The 21,240-nt window shown below is 41.2% G+C and overlaps 1 protein-coding gene across 1 annotated transcript in view; it reads right to left on the bottom strand.

Annotated features, from left to right (window-relative positions):
* Window positions 1–537: 537 nt before the first annotated feature.
* Window positions 538–21,240, bottom strand: part of TOX3 (TOX high mobility group box family member 3) — a 270,107-nt gene continuing 249,404 nt past the window's right edge. The window contains exons 4-7 of the mRNA XM_030205144.1: window positions 18,328–18,597; window positions 15,417–15,644; window positions 6,052–6,132; window positions 538–2,422 (exon numbers count right to left, since the gene is read on the bottom strand). Coding sequence (XP_030061004.1) covers window positions 1,661–2,422; window positions 6,052–6,132; window positions 15,417–15,644; window positions 18,328–18,597 — 1,341 coding nt within the window. The 3' untranslated portion in view covers window positions 538–1,660. The remainder of the gene's footprint in view (window positions 2,423–6,051; window positions 6,133–15,416; window positions 15,645–18,327; window positions 18,598–21,240) is intronic.

The raw sequence follows: 21,240 nt of genomic DNA, 5'->3' as shown, positions 1-21,240 counted from the left end.
CCAGAGAGTTATATGTTTTCCTATTGCCCTCTAGCTGTAAACTAATTTATGTCTTCCTGTGGAGAGACAATCAACAATGGTGCCAAAGTGTTATGATGATCTTTATTAGTGCTCTATAATAACTGAAATGATGCTACCTACTTGTTTCACAGGTCTACCAAACAACTTAGAGATGGCAATAGATTTCAGGTCACTGCCATTATGAAGCAGATTTCAACCAGTGACCAAGGGTCTGCAACCCTGGAAAAATCCAGCGCCCCTAAAATAATCAAACTATTGTACTCATAAAAAGAAATAGTTTAATTTATGCAATACATTTAATAATTATGATGGTAAAATAGATTTTATGCTAAGATTGTTTATGGCAAACTGATATATGCATCACAAAAGTGGATAGAAACAAATTGTACTGAAATGTGTTTATTCTATAGCAAGATAAAAGCATTTTTTCAGTTAAGCAAAATACAAACAATTGCTGCTATCATAACTCATAAAAAAGTATAAAACAGCATAAAAACACAATAAGCAATGCTGTAATCAATGGTTTATGTACCCAATGTTTAACATTAAAGCCTCGTTTATGAAACCTTTACAACACAATATGAAAACATACAACTTTGAAAGAAAATATTTACATTGAATACTCAGGCATGGAGTTTTGTTTTAAATATTCTACTTGCATTACATTACAATAAAACTCCCTCTTTTTAATCCTAAATTTTGAAATAACAGATTTAAGTGCATTTCCCTTTTAAAAATACATTGTTTTGATAAGAAACTTGCCACTTAAACACAGAATATAATATTCACATCTGCTTTCTAATTGGAATGTATATCATAGGATTGTTGTATCAATATACATAGTTACAAAGTAGGCTTATTTTGAAAACAAAATCATTGACAGAGGTGAATGGATGGATCAACAATTAGCCACTTGCATTTCATTTTCTGAAGACATTTAGAAGAGAAAAAATAAGAGCTTTGGCAAAAAATCTGAGATTTACATTATTTTCATGACAAAAATGCCATCAACCACTTATGTCATACAAACATTTTTGTATGATACTGAAATTATCACTTTACAGGTAGTTACAACTGTGCTTCTCAGGGGCTTCATGAGTTCCTACTGCCTTGAAGTGCATTATATCCATTTAGAAGTAAAATATGACAGTGGACAAAGACTGTAAGAGCCCATCTATTCTGTCCAATTTTCCCTTTGTTCGATACTGATAATCTACTCGATTCTTTTCATTTTCCAGCATCTAAGGATCCTTCACGCTCGTCCCATGCTCTCCTGAATTTCGATACTATAAATTAAACATTTCAGCTTTCAAGGGCCAATTTGCAGTCACTGATCTCTAGATACTTACTAGACCATTTGATTCACATATCACAGGAAAAGCTTAAATAAATTAAAAGGTATCACAGGAAAAAGAGCACAGCTTTTTTTTTTTGTTAAAGAAAATTATTTATATTCAGCTAAAAGATGATACACAGCTACACTGTAGTTCTTTATTGCCTATCTAATAGACACTTTAGAGTATCATTTGATCTGTTATGCATCACTGCATAACCACCACCCACTATTTATTGTTTCATCTAAATGCAATTCACCCATCCTCCAAATAAATGCAAATGAATTCTGCAAGGTAATTAATCTTCAGAAAATACTGACTTTTGATAATACTTGAGTCTGTGCCTGCGGCTGTATTTGTGACTGGTGTTGCTGTGGTGTTGGCTGAGGGCTTCCAATTGATGGGATGGGTGAAGCGATTTGCGAGGCTACACCAGACTGGGAGGCACCTGGAGAGTGCTGCCGAGGAGATGGCTGGGACTGTTGTTGCAAGTGTTGCATTTGTTGCTGTATTTGCTGAAGCTGTATATGCTGCTGCAGCTGCTGTTGCATTTGCTGCTGATTAATTTGTTGCTGGAGATGCTGTTGTTGCTGCTGCTGCAAATGTTGCTGCATGTGGTGCTGAAAATGTTGCTGTTGCATTTGTTGCTGAATCTGCTGATGCATTTGCTGCTGATGTAGCTGCTGCTGTTGCATCTGTTGTAGCTGTTGTTGCTGCAGCTGCTGTAACTGGTGCTGCTGGGTTTGAATGGAAGGACTCACTTGAGATGAAGGGGGTGTTGCAATCACTGGTGTTCCCATAGAGCTCATCAGTGGTGTCCCCATGTTAGTTGGCATGCTTGGAGCAATGGTAACAGAGGTTACAATCTGATTAGAAGGCAATCGCATGGTTAGAGGTTTTGGAGCTATTGCCCTGGGAAGGGACTGTTGAAGAGTCTGATTAGCTGCAGACACTGCTGCATGTTGAGAAAGGGGAGAATTTAAAAGAAGAGAGGAGGACAGATTGGTAGATGCTAGCGTTTGCTGAACAGAACGAATTGTCTGTGCCTCAGCTGATTCTGCTGCAGCCTATATTGAAAAACACAAAAATTCAAGTTTATGTTAACAGAGTATCGATTAACATTATTTTGGCAAGAAGTATAAGTCCAACATACCTTCATATTGTGTAGCATAATTTCCCTTTTTTTAAATGAAATTAAATCATTCCCCCCCCCCCTCCAAAAAAAAAGAAAAAAAACACTTTCTGGAATATGCAGATTTTCCTTGGACAAGACAGAGAAATAAAGATTAAAATAACCCAATATTATTACTATTTCCTGGAGTAACAATACATCTCTAGGCTAGCTTTTGAGAACTGACACTGTCTTCTTCATGTGAGAAAATTCAATGAGCAAAAGACGACACATGTATTAATCTTCAAAGGGGCCATTTGTGTTATCTATAGAGAAGGCCCCCTTTGGAGAAAATATGAGTGCTACTGACAGTGATCTTATATTCTTCTGTGAGAAAAAGACAATGCTGGGAAAAGGTCCAAAAATAAAACAACAGGGATTTAATTTTAAAATCCCTACACTGGCTTCTGCACCTGGAAAATATATGGGTTAAAATCTATCCACATGTTCTGGGTGCTAATTATTATGAAAGGGATTTTCCCTTTGAAGATCAACTTGCAGATTTGTGAGTACAGAGCACCAGTGTGGAGGCTGACAATAGACCTCAGATACTGGGGAGCTGTCACAAACTGGGCAGATGGCACCTTAGCACTCTCCTTTCATTCGAGCCAAACATTATATATATCACACTTGACAAGCTATCTAAGAAGAAGAATGGATTATAAATACAATACAATACAATTATGGCCGCAGCATTCTACAACTTACGTATGCAAATACATTCATAATAGCAAGCGATTTTGACTTGCCCTTCTATCTAGAGCATTTTATGGCAAGGGGTCTAGCCTTTTGAGTCACACAGCTCCCTCTGCTTCCAGCTTTACTCATGAAGCTGATTCTTAGCTCCTCCTGGGGCATACACTGTAGACATGCCTAGGCGCTAACCTCACAGTCTTGATCAAGAGATTGCCATCAAAGCATTTCTTTTTCTTAACAGTTGACTCTATTTAAGCCTTCAGCCTCCCCATTCCATCAAAGTCTGATGTAGGCACCGCCAATCATCTCCCTTTCTTAAAGCCTCCAGCCTCCCCATTCTGACAAAGTCTGAGGTAGGCACCACTGATCATCCGTACAAGAGACAAAACCATGTCACATTGACATTTATTTAGTGTAAGACATACTGCTGTGTCCTCCATAGGGATAGGACCCACCGCCATGGACTGGGACAGCGAAACCTCATTTGTCGTCCCTTCCCTTGTCTGACCTCCCCCCCCCCCCACCCATTTGTGAAGGGGCCTCCACCCATTTGTGCATCTGACTGCCTATACAGCTGGATCATTGTTCTTTCCCTTCCTCAGGTTGAAAAAGGAATGAGCAAAAGATGACAAAAGAAAAATGCAAATACAAATTGTTTCCTACATGAAATTTATCTGTCACCATTAATTAGGTAGTCAGAATTAAAAGTATTTCTGTTGAAGATGGATAATAGCACTTTCTATTCAGAGCACTTGAATATAACAAAACAAACCTGCCTGTGTATGATCTCTTGACTTTTCTTTAAGACATTTTTAGAAGCGTTTTTCAGTACATTATTATGTATTATTATGCATTACTAGTGTGTTTGTGTACAGATGTTCGTTATAGTCCTTATAGGTAAAAAGGTCATTCTCCATCTGTGGATAACCAAGGAGTACCCGACACTTTCACAGTGGCGAGCAAGATTGATCTTTCTTTATTCATTAGAGCATAGAGAAGTAGGTGACCTAGCCTCGCCTAGAGGTGATGGTTTTTTTCGCACTTGGGCCCCATTTTGGGACTCTCTGATGGCGGTGGCGCAGAGCAGAATTTTGAATTCTTAAGGCAGGGTATGGCATGGGAAAAGAGGTGGGAGGGGAAGATAGAGGGAGGTGGGTATTAGGTTAGGTTGAGTAATGCAATCTCTGAAATTGAATAACTTATTATGTTCTAGCATTAGTAGACAGCACAGTGGTATAAGGTGTTTATTGTTTGTGGTTAGGGACAGGGGAGATGGGTGGGAGGGTTAGAGGGGGGAGGGGGTGGCAAGGGTAGGGGGGAATCATATAAACATTATGCTGATGGCTGTTGTTCTTTTGTAAAGGTTAACTGTTGCAGAATGTAAGCTTTTCAAACAATAATGGTGACTTATTGTAATTGAACTGTACCATCAACGAGAAGATTTACATATAATATAAAAAGAGGAATAAGGGAAGGCGGGGGGGGGGGTTGTTTAGGGACAAAAGGAAAATGCCAGTTGACGACAAACGAAAGATTGGCAGATGTTGGCTGCATCAGTATTGTTTTCTTGTTGCAATATTATGTATGTATTTTCTGAATTTGATGTCAATAAACAGATTTAAACATACTAATACAATTCATGTTGCCTTATAAACTCACTTTTTCTCCAAATATATATTTTTATTTGACCTTAGCCCAAATTTATTAACTCACATGCTTTCACCTTAGTATACATGGAGGGGCATAATAGAACGCGAACGCCCATCTCCATGGGCGTCTATGTCCAAGAACGGGTACGTGAAGGGGCGAGACAGACTGTATTTTCAAAAAAAATGGGTGCCCATCTTTTTTATTTCGATATGGTTTGTGCCGGGCAAATGCATTGGATCTGTGCAGATTTGAGCTGGGCGGTTTCGTTTTTCAGCGATAATGGAAACCGAAGGCACCCATCTCAAAAAATGAATAAATCCAAGGCATTTAGTCATGGGAGGGGCCAGGATTCATAGTGCACTGGTCCCCCTCACATCACAGGACACCAACCGGGCACCCTAGGGGGCACTTGTAACAAAAAAAAAGTAAAATACCTCCCAAGTCCATAGCTCCCTTCCTTTGGGTGCTGAGCCCCTCAAATCCCCCCCAAAACCCGCTGCCCACAACTCTACACCATTACCATAGCCCTTATGGCTGAAGGGGGCACCTAGATGTGGGTACAGTGGGTTTTGGGGGTGATTTGGAGGGCTCCCATTTACCACCACAAGTGTAACAGGTAGGGGGGATGGGCCTGGGTCCACCTGGCTGACGTCCACTGCACCCACTAACAACTGCTCCAGGGACCTTCATACTGCTGTGATGGAGCTGGGTATGGCATTTGAGGCTGGCATACAGGCTGGAAAAAAAAGTTGTTAAAGTTGTTTTTTTTTGGTGGGAGGGGGTTAGTGACCACTGGGGGAGTCAGGGGTGGTCATCCCCGATTCCCTCCGGTGGTGATCTGGTCATTTAGGGTACTTTTTTTAGGACTTATTCGTGAGAAAAAAAAGGGTCCAAAAAAGTGACCTAAATTCGCGCCAAAAACGCCTTTCTTTTTTCGATTATTGGCTGAGGGCACCCATCTCTCCTCGGCTGATAAACACGCCCCAGTCCCGCCTTCACCATGCCTCCGACATGCCCCCGTCAACTTTGCCCGTTTCTGCAACAGATTGCAGTTGAAGACGCTCAAAATCGGCTTTCGATTATACCGATTTGGGCGCCTTTGCGAGATGGGCGCCCATCTTCCAATTTGGGTCGAAATATGGGCGCCCATCACTTTCAAAAATAAGGCCACAAGCTTACCTTGGAGACCAGGCTTGCTCTATAGGCAGCAAGAGCTTTTAGGTATTCTTTTTTTGCAGCTTCGGTCTTTCTTTTGTACACCTGTTAACATAAGTAACACCACTTTCAGCCTAAAGCACATATTAAACAATGATTTTTGTAAGACTATAGAATACACCAAGAACATACATAATTTAAGAATTCTAATTACACAAGAAATATTTAGAGGGCACTTATTTTTATTTAAATCTATCACTTATATTTCCTCAAAGAAAGTTGTTCATACCATCTTACTAGTTACAGTGTCTTGTAAAAGTATTTAGAACCCTATTTTTCATTCAGTTGTCTAAAACCCATAATTCAAGATGTGTTAAAGTAGGAGTTTTTATCACTAATGATAGTCTACACTTTAATATCTTAGGGGCCCTTTTACTAAGTTGCTTAGGCTCGTACGCGCATCCAACACATGTCAATTTGGAGTTACCACCTGGCTACCGTGTGGCACTTGCGGTAATTTCATTTTTGACATACGTCCGCAATGGGCACTGGAAAATCATTTTTATTTTCTGGCACAAAGCAGAAACTGGGCGGTAATCGTCATTCTACACGCGTAGACAATTACCGCATGGTTAATATATGAGACCTTACTGCTAAGTCAATGGCTGGCAGTAAGGTCTCAGACCCACAATGGACGCATACCAATTTTACCGCACGTTCATTTTTGGCAAAAATAAAAAAGAGCCTTTTTTACAGGCACACTGATTAATGGATTTGCGAGCGCCCAAACTCGTGCAGCCCATTTTTTGGCGCACCTTAGTAAAAGGGCCCCCTAAGTGTGTTTTGGCATTAACATGCAGTACTGTATTCTACATATAGAACACACTACAAACTTGTGAGCCTGACATTAGGTGCAGGTTAAAATGCTGGACACTCCCCCCCCCCCCCCCCCACACACACACAGTTATCACACCACTACAATAGCCCTTATATCTGCACGTCTCCTATCTATGGGTATGGTAGGTTTTTGGTTTTGGATAAATCATATTTTACACAAGTGTAACAGAGTGGATTATGGACCTGGGTCCACTTCTCTACAGTGCACTGCACCAACCACTAGGTTACTCCATGGACCTGCTTGCTGCTGTAATAGGACTGGCCATAACATCTGAAGCTGTCAGAGGTTGGTATGTAGTTTTTTTTTTTCAAATCATTGTGGGATGGGAGAGGGTCAGTGGCCACTGAGGCAGTAAAGGGGGGAATCATGTCTTAATCCCTCCAGTGGTCATTTGGTCATTTAGGGCATCATTTTGTAATTTAGTCATGATCGAACCAGGTCCAGACCAAAATGTCTAACTTTTAGCCTGTTTTGCATTGTTCCATTATGGCAGAAAAACATCCAAGTTCTGGGAACACCCAAATCCTGCCCCAACACGCCCCACTTGTGATTTGGATGCACTATAGATGAACTGCATACAAAAATGTCTTAAACATGGGTTTTAAGAATAGCGATTTGGATATTTCTGCCAACAAAAAAAAAAACATCTGCCGCTTTTCGGATATTTTTCTGTTTTGAAAATGAGCCCCATGGCCTCCAAAATGGAACACAATATTCCAACTGGAGCCTCATCAATGAGGTACAGGGGCATCAATACCTCCTTCTTCTGGTTATGCCTCTCTCTATGCAGCCTAGCATCCTCCTGGCTACAGCCACTGCTTTGTCCCACAGTATCTGAGGACCTCAAGGCAATGAAACAATCACTTAAAGGTCTTTCTCCCTGTCTGTACATATCAGCATCTCGTCTCCTGACTCACTTGGATTTCTGCTTACCAAGTTTATCACTCTGCATTTCTTCACATTAAATTTTAACTGCTAAACTTTATACCTTTCTTCTAATTTTTGCAGATTGCTTTTCATGTTTTCCATTTCCTCTGTGGAGTCCACACTGTTGCAAATCTTAGCATCACCTACAACAAGGCAAATGTCAACCTCTACCCCTTCTGCAATTTCACTCACAAATATATTGAATAGAATCAGCCCCAGCACTGGTCTTTGAGGCATTCCACTATTCACCTTTCAGACTCAGCACTGGTCCTTGAGGCATTCCACTACTTATCTTTCTTTACTCCGAGTGAATTTCATTTATCACCACCCTAACTTCTACCTGTCAACTTTGTCATGAGCCTCCTATGAGGAACCATGCCAAAAGCTCTGCTGAAATCCAAGGAGAGTGCATCAAGCATCTCTTCTTGATCCAACTTTCTGGCCACCCATAGATTTCTTTACTTGATTTTCCTTTGGTAAAACCATGTTGCCTCAGATCTTGTAACCAACTGGATTTTAGGAAATTCATTATTCTTTCAGCAGTGCCTCTATTGCTTTTCCAACCACCAAAGTGAGGCTTACTGGCCTATTGTTTCCCACCTCTTCTCCGTCTTCCCTTTTGTGAAGAGGGATTACATCCCCTCTTCACCAATGCCATGGAACCACTCCTGTCTCCAAAGATTAATCAAATCTTTAAGAGGACCCACCAGAATATCTCTGAGTTCCCTCAATATCCTGGATTACATTTTGTCCCATGGCTTTGTCTACCTTCAGTTTTTCAAGTTATTCAAAAACATTTTCTTTAAAAACAGCAGTTTTTAAAGACCAATCCAGATAAAACTAATGTTTTATGGGTCAGGCCTAAAAGAGGAGGTTCATTATCGGGGATGGAAGTACAAACTTAGATGTGTGACTTCATGACTCTGATATATTTATAAAACAGGAAATAAAGCTTTTGGGGGTCTGGCTTGACCGGTTTGATTGTGGAAAGTCATATGTTAACTGTAGTAGTTAGTAGTAGTAGTAGTTTGGTTCAAAAGATTTGGTTTAAATTGAATTTGCTACATAGACTAAGATATTTGCTAAAAGCTCATTATTTCCGGATTATTAGTCAAGCAGCTATCTTTACATCTTTGGATTACTGTAATGTTTACTTATTGGGAATAGCAGCAAAAGAACTGCAAAGACTTCAAGTTCTAAAAAATGTATATGCTAAAATGATTCTGAAAGGTAATAAACATGAGAATGCAACACCATTTATATATATAAATTAGACTGATTGCCAGAGTGGAGGAGTAGCCTAGTGGTTAGTGCAGCAAACTTTGATCCTGGGAAACTGGGTTCAATTCATTCACACTGTGGCTCCTTGTGTAGACTCTGGGTAAGTCACTTAACACTCAATTGCCCCAGGTACAAAAAATAAGTACCAGTATATAGCATGAAAACCACTTTGTAACCACAGAAAGGTGATTTATCAACTTCCTTCCCCTTTCCCTATACAGGTGAGGACTGAATTCAAACTTTTATTTAAATAATTTTATATGGCCTGAGCCCTGGATATTTAGCTGATATGAATACTATATATTAATCACCTCATAATTTACGGTCCTCACAGGAGTTGTTGCTAGCCCCTCCATCTTGCATGTGCTATCGGCTGATTAGTACTAAAAATAGTACATTTGGTAGAACCTCTGAGCTTTGGAATAGCCTACCATCTGATTAAGAAATATTTCACTTTATATATGTTTTAGGAAAGTTGTAAAAACATGATTGTACTAAAAATATATTAGTTTTGATGTAATATTTCAGTTGTATCATAATATAACTGTAGTTTGATGTAACCCACTTTGAACTTGATGATTAAGCAGGATATAAACATGGATATTAAACTGAATTATTCCATTGTCAGCTGACCATTGTCCTACAAAATTTTCTTCTGTGACCACAGAACAGAAATATTTGTTTAGCATATCCTTGTTTTCCTCATCACTATTCATTTAGTCATTCACAGCATCTTTCAGTCTTCCAAATTCCATTTTTGCCTTCCTCCTTTCACTAATATACCTAAAAAAGTCTTTTCACCTCTCCTTACATTTCTAGACCTTTTTTCTTCCACTTACGTTTTCACCAGCTGTATATCGCTTTGCTTCCTCCAGTTTTGTCCAGCATTATTCTCTGTGTTTCTCTTCTTGAGTTCTTCTGTATTTCATGACCATCACCTTTTTTTTGCCATTATTTTCTCAGCCACTTGTTTGCAGAACCATATCAGTTTCCTTTTCTCTTGTTTTTATTTACTTTCATGAGAGCAACATATCATTTGACCTTTCTTCTGCTTTTGATCTTATCAACCATTCATTACTGTTGCACTGCCTTGAAAAGATAAGATTGGGGGCATGATCTTTCACTGGTTCTGGTCCTATCTTGACAATCATTCTAACCAGTTATCCTATGCTGATTCTCTCTCTACAAAACAAGAATACTTCTGTGGCATTCCTCAAGGCTTCCGATTGACACCAATCCTTTTTAATGTCTTCCTGGCTCAATTAGCATCTACACTGATGACATACAGATCCTTTTTTCATTTGATCCCTGCTCAAAGGGATATGCCCCCTAGATTACTAATATGCTATAGTTGCTAATATGCTAGATTACTCAATGCTATAGTTGGGTTGGTTGCATTTCCATCAATGTTTTCTTAATACGTCCAAATGTGAATTCATTGCTTTTTATAAGACTGATATTACTACTCTCCCCTCACCAACCCAAGTTGGGTCTATCTTGCCTTTTGTTTTAGAAGTTTGTTCCTTGGGAGTACATCTGGACTTGACTTTATCTTTTAAATTGAAAATCCACATGGTTTTGAGGTCATCTTTTTTTTTTACTGAGGAGAATTTTCTCACTCAAACTTTATCTTTCAGTTTAGGACTTGACTATCATCTTATGTTTGCTGATCATTTCAAAAAGTCAATTATTGTAATGCCCAATACAATAGTATGCAGGAGTTCTTCTAGACTGCAGCTAGTTCAAAATACAGTGGTCAAGCTCTTGTACGGGACTCAAATTTGATCACATCACTCATATTCTGTCCTCACAGCTCTGGATTTCAGTTGTTTTTTAGACCAAAGTTAAAAATCTAATCTTAGCCCATCAGGCCCTCCACTCCCATCAATTGCTGTATTTATCCAATTATTTGATTCCATACATTCCAGTGCACTCTCTCAGATCATCTTCATTGCTGATTATCCCATCATTAGCCTGAATCTGATAGAAGAGCAGATGAGGAAAGGGGTGTGCTTTTCGAAGTCCTTCACTCTGGAACACTATCACCTTACCTTTGGCATGAACCTTCCCTGTCCAGAATCAAAAATGAATTAAAAGCTTTATTTTTCAAACAACCCTCTCCTGATGTCAGTTGGGTATGAGTCCTGGGCTCATAGGCGTAGACTGGGGGGGGGGCGAGGGGGGGCAATGCCTCCCCAAACGACGAGGACGTGGACTGGCGCTAGAATGAAAAAAAAAAAAAAACAAGCAGGCACGCGCTCGTCTCCGTCCACTTCGCTGCTTCCCTGCCCTCTCTGTCTGCGTCCCGCCTTCCTCTGATGTCATTTCCTTTCGGGCGGGACGCAGACAGAGAGGGCAGGGAAGCAGCGAAGCGGACGGAGACGAGCGTGTCTATCTACCCCCTCTCTTCCTACCCTCCGGCGCAGGCAGCACCAATCTTCTCTAAGTCTTTCTTGTTCCTGGCAGCGGTAGCGACGTACACGCTGCCTTCAGCTCTGCCCCGAAGCCTTCTCTTCAAGTTCCTGTTCCCGCATAGGTGGGAACAGGAACTTGAAGAGAAGGCTTCCGGGGCAGACCGAAGGCAACGTGTATACGTCGCTACCGCTGCCAGGAGCACAGAAAGGTTGAAGAAGACTGCTGCCTGCACCGGAGGGAGGGAGGAAGAGAGGGGGTAAACGGAGTCACGATCCTGGACCTCGCGGGGGGGGGGAGCAGAGGGAAGATGAATGGGACTGGGAGGGTGGGAAGGAGCAGGAGATGGATGGGACTGGGAGGGGTGGGAAGCAGAGGGAAGGAGCAAGAGATGGATGGGACTGGGACTGGGAGGGTGAGAAGCAGAGTGAAGGAGCAGGAGATGGATGGGACTGGGAGGGTGGGAAGCAGTGGGAAGGAGCAGGAGATGGATGGGACTGGGAGGGGTGGGTGGGGAGCAGAGGGAAGGACCAGGAATTGGATGGGACTGGGAGGGTGGGAAGCAGAGTGAAGGAGCAGGAGATGGATGGGACTGGGAGGGTGGGAAGCAGTGGGAAGGAGCAGGAGATGGATGGGACTGGGAGGGGTGGGTGGGGAGCAGAGGGAAGGAGCAGGAGATGGATGGGACTGGGAGGGGTGGGGAGCAGAGGGAAGGAGCAAGAGATGGATGGGACTGGGAGGGGTGGGTGGGGAGCAGAAGGAAGGACCAGGAATTGGATTGTACTGGGAAAGGAGGTGAGCAGAGGGAAGGAGCAGGAGATGGATGGGACTGGGAGGGGTGGGTGGGGAGCAGAGGGAAGGAGCAGGAGATGGATGGGACTGGGAGGGGTGGGGAGCAGAGGGAAGGAGCAAGAGATGGATGGGACTGGGAGGGGTGGGTGGGGAGCAGAGGGAAGGACCAGGAATTGGATTGGACTGGGAAAGGAGGTGAGCAGAGGGAAGGAACAGAAGATGGATGGGACTGCGAGGGGTGGGGAGCAGAGGGATGGACCAGGAGATGGATGGGATTTGGAGAGGTCAGGCACAGCAGAGGGAAGGAGCAAGAGATGGATGGGACGGAGGGATGGTGAGCAGAGGGAAGGAACAGAAGATGGATGGGACTGGGAGGGGTGGGGAGCAGAGGGAAGGAGCAAGAGATGGATGGGACTGGGAGGGTGGGGAGCAGAGGGAAGCCTACTGGAAAGAAGACACTGCATAAAACAGAAGACACTGGTATCAAAGCGAATAGAAAAACTACATGATCAGACAACAAAGGTAAATAAAAGTTTATTTTATTCATAATTTATTAATTGAAATGTGTCAGCTTTTTGAAATGTGCATCTGTGATATTTTGCCTGTAAATTTCATTTCCTTCCTCCATATTAGCATATTCATTTTCATATGTATATATGCAAATGATATGCTAATATGCTCCGCCCATTTTTTGCCCCCCCAAATGAAACGGTCGAACTACGCCTATGCCTGGGCTTCATACAGATTGAGCATTGACACAGTTTTTATTTGCTGTTTGTTCCTAACACTAAGCAATGACTTTATTTCACCTTTTTCATGGAAGATAGTTGAATTAAATTAATGATATGCTATGGATGATTGTAACGGGTTGTCAACTGAAAGGAGGTAAAGTAAATCCAATAAATAAACACATATAAAGAGTGACTTTTGGGTAGGTGGTGAGGACTAAAACAATAATGGAGAAAAAGCATGACTTAGCCGCAAAAATTAAGTGACCAAAGTGCCCTAGTGGTCTGATTCAACAATGTGAATGAAAAATTAAGAGAGTAAATAATATGAAATAATGGAAAGACTAGCAAAAACACAGGCTTCACCTGGCCAGGTTTGTCTGGAAAGCTATCATGGTAGAATCAAGTAGCAGTTTGATCTTTCTGTTAGGCTACAAGTTCTGTAAAAAGACTAGAAGATCTAGTGGAAACAATCTCTGATGTAGCCAGCTCTGTTTGACAGGCTACACAGAGGACTCAGAAGGCTGATGTTTGAGTAAGACCCATTTAAGGATTACTGGCTAATTAGATTCTTATCAAACTTTGCGATTAGTCATGGAAAAAATGGGAGCTTGGGGGACTAAGTGGGCTTTTTGTATGCTCTTCCACACAAGATGTAGGATGTACAAAGCAGAAAACAAAATAAATTTTTTTGCAGGATGTCACTCTATGCTGACAGTGGTATGTATACTTAATGTTAATGGAATGCCTAGGCAAAATGAATAGAATAGATGAGTTTTTCTGCCACAATTTGCTATCCACTTTGCTATTCATTTCTCTTTTCTGAATTTTGTTCAGTCCATAATTACATAGTAAACATAGTAAATGACAGCAGATAAAGACCTGTACGGTCCATCCAGTCTGCTCAACAAGATAAACTCATTTTACATGGTATGTGATACTTTATATGTATACCCGAGTTTGATTTGTCCTTGCCTTTCTCAGGGCACAGACCGTAGAAGTCTGCCCAGTACTGTTCTTGTACTAAGTTCTGAAGCGAACATCAAAACCCCTTAAAATTTACACTCCAGCCCATCCCTATCCAGTCACGATCAGGGCATAGACCGTAGAAGTCTGCCCAGCTCCCGTTTTGTTTCCAATTACCGGCGTCGCCACCCAATCTCCGCTAAGATTCCACTGAACCATTCCTTCTAAACAGGAGTCCTTTGTGTTTATCCTATGCATGTTTGAATTCTATTACCGTTTTCATCTCCACCACCTCCCGCGGGAGGGCATTCCACATATCCACCACCATTTCCGTGAAAAAATACTGCCTGACATTAGTCCTGAAATTGATGGTATATGGAGTGAGTTGTGGGTTACTTGCTTGTCTTTTGGGTCAAAAGATGAGCCATGTCTTGCAAATGAAGCATGCAGCAGAGTATGACAGTTGGAGACATTGAGATTGTCAAGACATCTGCTTGACCCAGCTCATCTCCCTCCTGTGCTGTATGCCACTCAACCTGGCCTGCCAAGAGATGTTGGTCATAGACTTTGAAGACTAAATCTTGGACAATTCATTGACATGGTGGTTGGTAGAATCATCAGAAACATGGCATTTCTCATTGTCCTGTCTATAATTTGCGGTCCAAGATTGTCTCTTATCATCATAAGTACATAAGTACATAAGTAGTGCCATACTGGGAAAGACCAAAGGTCCATCTAGCCCAGCATCCTGTCACCGACAGTGGCCAATCCAGGTCAAGGGCACCTGGCACGCTCCCCAAACGTAAAAACATTCCAGACAAGTTATACCTAAAAATGCGGAATTTTTCCAAGTCCATTTAATAGCGGTCTATGGACTTGTCCTTTAGGAATCTATCTAACCCCTTTTTAAACTCCGTCAAGCTAACCGCCCGTACCACGTTCTCCGGCAACGAATACCAGAGTCTAATTACACGTTGGGTGAAGAACTATTTGCAGCTGATGTTTAACAGGCAGATGGACAAATTATCTAGACATCTTGGTCAGATAGGTGAACACTGTCTGGCCTATCTGACACAGCACAAAACTTATTTAGCAGCACCACTTGCAGAACTCTTGCATAGGAACTTAAGGAATAGGATACTGCTGATAGGCTTATCCTCTTCTCCTGACAAGGGAATCTAAATGGGGAGGGACAGTGCTACCCAGGTTAGATCCCCTTGTTGGTCATTAGTAAAACTTGATCAAGCATTTCTTGTAGCTACTGCCTTTGTATTGTCTAAACTTGCTTCTGGTCAAGGGGTGTTAGCATGGGGGCAGAGATGGTCACAGCTGCTCATGTTAATGCATAAACGTTTCCTACTAATCTACCATTCATTTTTTGTTACCTGTTTTTGTTCTTCTCCCAAGCTATCCCACATTGATGCTACTATTTTGGAAACCTCTCCAAAGGTGGCATTGGGGTTTTGGCCTTTAATTGCAGCCTGGGTATCCCTGAAGAAGAGGGCATAGGCAGACACTGGCTTTTGTGGCTCATTTGGATCTTTCTTTTTCTTCTTTTTTGGAGTCTTGGGTTTCTTGCCTGAATCTGGAGCAGCTCTCTTTTCTCCAGTGATCTAGGGAACCACAGAAATGCACTAGTCATACAGAGTCAATTTAAAGAGCAGTAAGAACACAGTTACAAGCACAAGGCACAGTCAGAATTATCCAAAAGTGACAAATTACTTTTCCTGTTTGTGTGTAACATGAGTACTTTGCTTTGTGAAGGAAAAAGCTTGTATTTATAGCTATTACCTGTTTTCCTCACATCTCTGTGTATAAACAAAGTAATATGAGCAGTGTAGAAATTTAATTATTCTATAATAACTCAAACATACATACCTGAATATGTTAAAAAGAAACAAAAAACGTAATCAAAGTAAACCTATACAATATTAATAACATATTTAGTACAGAAGCAGTAATAATATATTAATATGCATATTAAAATATATCCAACATGTTAATGGATGAGACTCACTCACTGTTGGATAGATCTTTTCTATATGATATTCTGGGTGGTTGTTGTAGATTGGGACTGATTGGTATTAGATAACATAGTAACATAGTAGATGTCGGCAGAAAAAGACCTGCACGGTCCATCCAGTCTGCCCAACAAGATAAACTCATATGTGTATACCTTACCTTGATTTGTACCTGCCTTTTTCAGGGCACAGACCGTACAAGTCTGCCCAGCAGTATTTCCCGCCTCCCAACCACCAGTCCCGCCTCCCATCTCCGGCTCTGGCACAGACCGTATAAATCTGCCCTCCACTATCCTCGCCTCCCAACTACCAACCTCTCTTCCCCCACCTGCTCCGCCACCCAATTTTGGCTAAGCTTCTGAGGATCCATTCCTACTGCACAGGATTCCTTTATGCACATCCCACGCATGTTTGAATTCCGTTACCGTTTTCACCTCCACCACCTCCCGCGGGAGGGCATTCCAAGCATCCACCACCCTATCCGATAAGGTTTTTAGTATAAATTTTAATGTTAGTTCTGATGACCAGTCTCTTCATTTGCAGCACAGTGTCCATCCAGCACAGCAATGTCAGTGCTACACCCAATGAAAGTTGTGATCAAACAAGATTGCTGTAAACAAACAGTAAAAAGCTTGCAGAACCTCTTTGTGCATTGTCTGCTGAATACTGAGCTCACTGAACTGGCTGGAATTGGTCAAAAACACTCATTGCTGGCCTGGTAACTTTTGTGCATATGCCACTCAGTGTTTACTGCTGAATAAGGATTGCTTGCCTGATGGCAGGAGATGGTTACGAATGCAGTGAGAGACATTGGAACGTTGCAGGAGCAGCTTCAGCCCTTCCTCCACACGCACAACCATCTCCACCCAGGGCCGCCTAGAGACTGGGCCGGGCCCGGGCCGCCCCTGCCACCCTCGCCGCCATGCCCCCCCCCCCAAGGTCGCCACTGCTCCCCCCTCCACCCCCGAGGTCGCCACAGCCACTGCTCTCCCTCAACCCCCCCCCCCCCCCGAGGTCATCGCCGCTTCCCACCTCTGTCCGCCACCGGGCCGGGCCCCCTGCATTGAAATCGCAGTCTCACCTCCATGAAAGCAGCGCTGCAGGCAGCAGAACGCCTCCCTTCAGCCCTCCTTCCCTCCTTGCGTCCCGCCCTCCCGGAAGTTGAGTCAGATGAGGGTGGGACACAGGGAGGGAAGGAGGCCTGAAGGGAGGCATTCAGGACGTCTAAAATTTGGACGTTTCTTTGACGTGGCAGTTGAGGACATCCAAATTTTGAACGTTTCTGCAATTGGCAGTTAAGGACGTCCAAAATTGGATGTTTCTATGAGAAAGACGTCTTTCTTATACAAAGATCCAATTTTCGACGTCCTTAACTGCTAATTGCAGAAATGTCCAAAATTTGGACGTCCTCTACTGCCCCACCATAGAAGCGTCCAAATTTTGGACGTCCTCAACTGCCCCATCGCTATACCTCCGACACCCCCTTGAAATTTGGCCGTCTCTGCAACTGATGGGAAATGGGGGAATTGATGTGGACGGGAGTGCCCACACACTGTCTCACACACACACTCATTATGTACCCTGATTTTTGGTAATGGCACTGTTAACAACATAATTGCAATTACATCATCATTATCCTAGCACCCATTTCATTTCTTTCAGAAACAGGCCTTTTTTACTAGTAAGCTATACAATCACAACACATCTGATATTTATTAGAGTTAACTAGTCCATACTGGCTGTAATTTCATAAATGTCTCATATACATTGCAAAAAACCACTAAAATCCTACTTCACATGAGGCGATTTGTGAAACCCTGACCATGCATGCTCCAAGAATTTGAGGAACTACAGCAGAGTAGCTTGCAGAATTTCAAAATTAATGACTTAATGACATGTTTATTGGATACAGGATTAGTACTGCTGTCTTCCACGTAAACATTTGTAAAACAGCATAATACAAAGATAGTTCAGTGTTCCAACTCATTTTAATGTGCATGACATAACATCTTGAAAGATCAAATCTGACTAGAGATGTATGGACAACTAAAAAGGACAGCAACCAGGATACACTTGTAAGATTTCTACTACTTCACTTGTAATACAAATGACTTGTTTCTACATGAAACATAAAATAATGCCTAACATTGCATAAATCTGCCTTAACTACATACAATCAAATACATAAACTGGGCTACTTACTTCAATATAAATGTGATCCATTATCACAACTCTTGTCAGTTTAAAAAACAAAAATGGAACTGTGGTAACTTACTCTGTTGGTGTCATCAGCATCCTCTTCATTTATCGAGCTAGATGGAGAAGGAGTTGCTGATTTGCTTGCAGGAGGTGAAGGAGATGTGTGTGGCAAACTGGCACCTCCTAAGTTTAGTCCCAGCTGTACACTTAGCTGAGACTGGTTTATTGTGGTTAGTTGACTGGAAGGCATTATTCCTGTACGAGCAGCATCAGTCATATGGACAATAGATCTCATAATCAACGATTGATCTTGGCAATACTGTGAGATTTGAGTCTGTCTGGGATCCTACAAGAAAAGAAAAATAACTTTACCCATTGCTAGTGGAGCAACAGCTCTTCTATGCACCTGGTAATCCACAATTTGGCTTGAACTTCACAGGAGATGTCATGCCAACCTGTACCTCCATTGGCTTTAACAGATCAACAATTCCTGCCAAATCTACAACATGCCACAGATTGTCAAGAGGAGGAGCATCTCTATATAATTTAACTAACCTAAGACATTTTGAGGTCAGTATTCAGTTATGATGGTCACTGCATTTTTTTAACACATACTAAGGCATTTACAAAATAACATAACACCACTTTATTCTTATAGCCCGTAATACCTTACAGTTCAATGCTGGTGACAAAGAGATGGGACATCCCAGGAAATACAATAATAAAAATAATTAATCAAAAAACTAATCCATTCACCTCCTTCCATAATTCCTAAAAAAATATGTCTAAGAACCCATATAGTACTTATGCTAGCTAGCTCATTCCTAGATTGCTATAAAATATGTATATGTTATAATATTCTGTAATATACATGTGCAATTGTGCATCCTGTCCAGACTTTGCCCATGTGTATGGCATTCTTCAAATTATGCGCAATTACATATAGGCCAACAGCACAAAGAGGAGAAAAACACGGTACATCAAAGGTCTAAAACCAAGATCAAGAAATTCCACTAAAAGGAGAGCTAGAGGTAGAGTTTTCCTATCTGGTTGGATAGATGGGCATCAGATCTAGGAGGAATACCACTGGAGATATTGCGACCCCTGAATCAGGCATCCATGAGGAAACACAGATCTGTCGGATTCTTGGATACAACTGCAATATCTTCTAGTGGACATTAATAGTCATTTTTTACTATTCATTGATTTTATTAAGGATGTATGATTCACTGCCTCTAGCTCTCTTTTTAATAGAATTCCTTGGTTTGCCCTTTGTGGTTTGGTGTTTCACCATCACATTTAGGTGCTATTTTATAGAAAAGAATGCATCCAAAATATTGGCATATATGCACATATGTGGTTGTATCAGAGAAAAGGTAACTAAAGTAGAGGATCTAAAATGCAGAGAATGGCCGATTTTTTATGTCATGAATCCATAAGCAGTCTGCAAAAGTTACATGTTTAAACTTCTATAATTTCTTTATCATTATTATTATCATCATTATTAGTATATATTTTTACATAAAAGGATGGGGATTGGATGCTGTACTACAAATTATCAGAATTCATTAAAAAAAAAACCTCATTTTTTTTTTCTGGTGACTTTGACCACCTTTCCCCAGAAATGGTCACATTCTGGTCATTCACCTGCATTCTTAAATGTTGGTGCCCTTTTACCCCACAGTGGCAATATTTAGCCACTATCTGAAAAAGATAGGCATTATCAACCATACTCCACCATAACTCTTACAACAGGTTGCCTAGTTTGGTAGGCCAAGTGGGTACTTATTTTGGGCCTGTTTTAGAAAGGTGCATAAGCATGTATGTGTCTTTATAAAATACTAGCACAATTCCAGTACTAATTGTGCATAAAATGAAGCGATATGCATTTATATGTGCTTGGGAGCAGGTGTAAATGTATTCATATATGCATACAGTATATTAAAAATGCAAAGCAAACCAAAACAGCAGTAAAGACAGAACAGCAAACAAAAGATGCTTAACAGTTCCTTATTGAAATTTGCTATGTCTCCACAGGAGCCACATTTCAGCTAAAAAGCCTGCATCAGGCATCTAAAAATGCACGTAAACCATGATTCCACCTCCATTTTGCCCAAAATTCACGGTCGAACACACTTTACACCCAGGTCACATAAAAGCATGCATGTTCTTGCCAACATGTGTACTTTAACATGTAACTTAATTTTAAAAGGGCTACCTTACATGCATATATGCCAGAAAACTTTATTAAATTATCCCCTATACTGCCCTGAAAAGCATGAACCCAATAGCTCAGATTTTTGTTTAAACTAAACTAACTTGCCAGATGTCCTGTAGTTACTGTGCATTTCTTAAAATGGAAGACATTTAACATTTGGATACATATTCAAGCCTGTGGCAAAAATTCAAAACATAATATGCCTTGACAAATCGGAGACATGTTAACCCAGAAAGCAATACTGTATTAGTTTTGGTCAAGAACTACATTATGGGGATTTATTCAAATAATCTTTTTTTTTTTTTTACTTTTCTCATATTTACATTCACAACAGTTATTGTGTTTTGGCTTCTCAGGGCAGTATATACATAGTGAAGTAGATAGACTAATTTTTGCTGGTACTATCTGTATAATGCCTTCAAATATCTGTGGCCAGCAGACATATGTACCAGATGGCAGTAAATATAAATGTCCTTTTCAATAATCAAACCATTTATTTTCTACCTTTACAGCTGGAAGAATTTAATACAAATTAAAGCTACATGCAAGTTCTGGAAATACATTTTTTTAAACCCCGTAAGAGGCAGTTATTCAGGAAACCACCACAGCAATCCGCTGAGTTTCAAAGAGTCACATTTATATCAATATAATCCCCACTTTGTTCTATGTGTTAGACAAATTATTTCCTACAACGTGTTACATGTGGCTCATGAGCCATAGCTTGAATACCACTGTACTGCAGATACAAATATGAACCAGTAAAATGATTCT

Source organism: Microcaecilia unicolor, chromosome 5 (genome assembly GCF_901765095.1).
Source record: "Microcaecilia unicolor chromosome 5, aMicUni1.1, whole genome shotgun sequence".
Taxonomy (NCBI): domain Eukaryota; kingdom Metazoa; phylum Chordata; class Amphibia; order Gymnophiona; family Siphonopidae; genus Microcaecilia; species Microcaecilia unicolor.
This window is presented reverse-complemented; position numbering and strand designations above follow the sequence as displayed.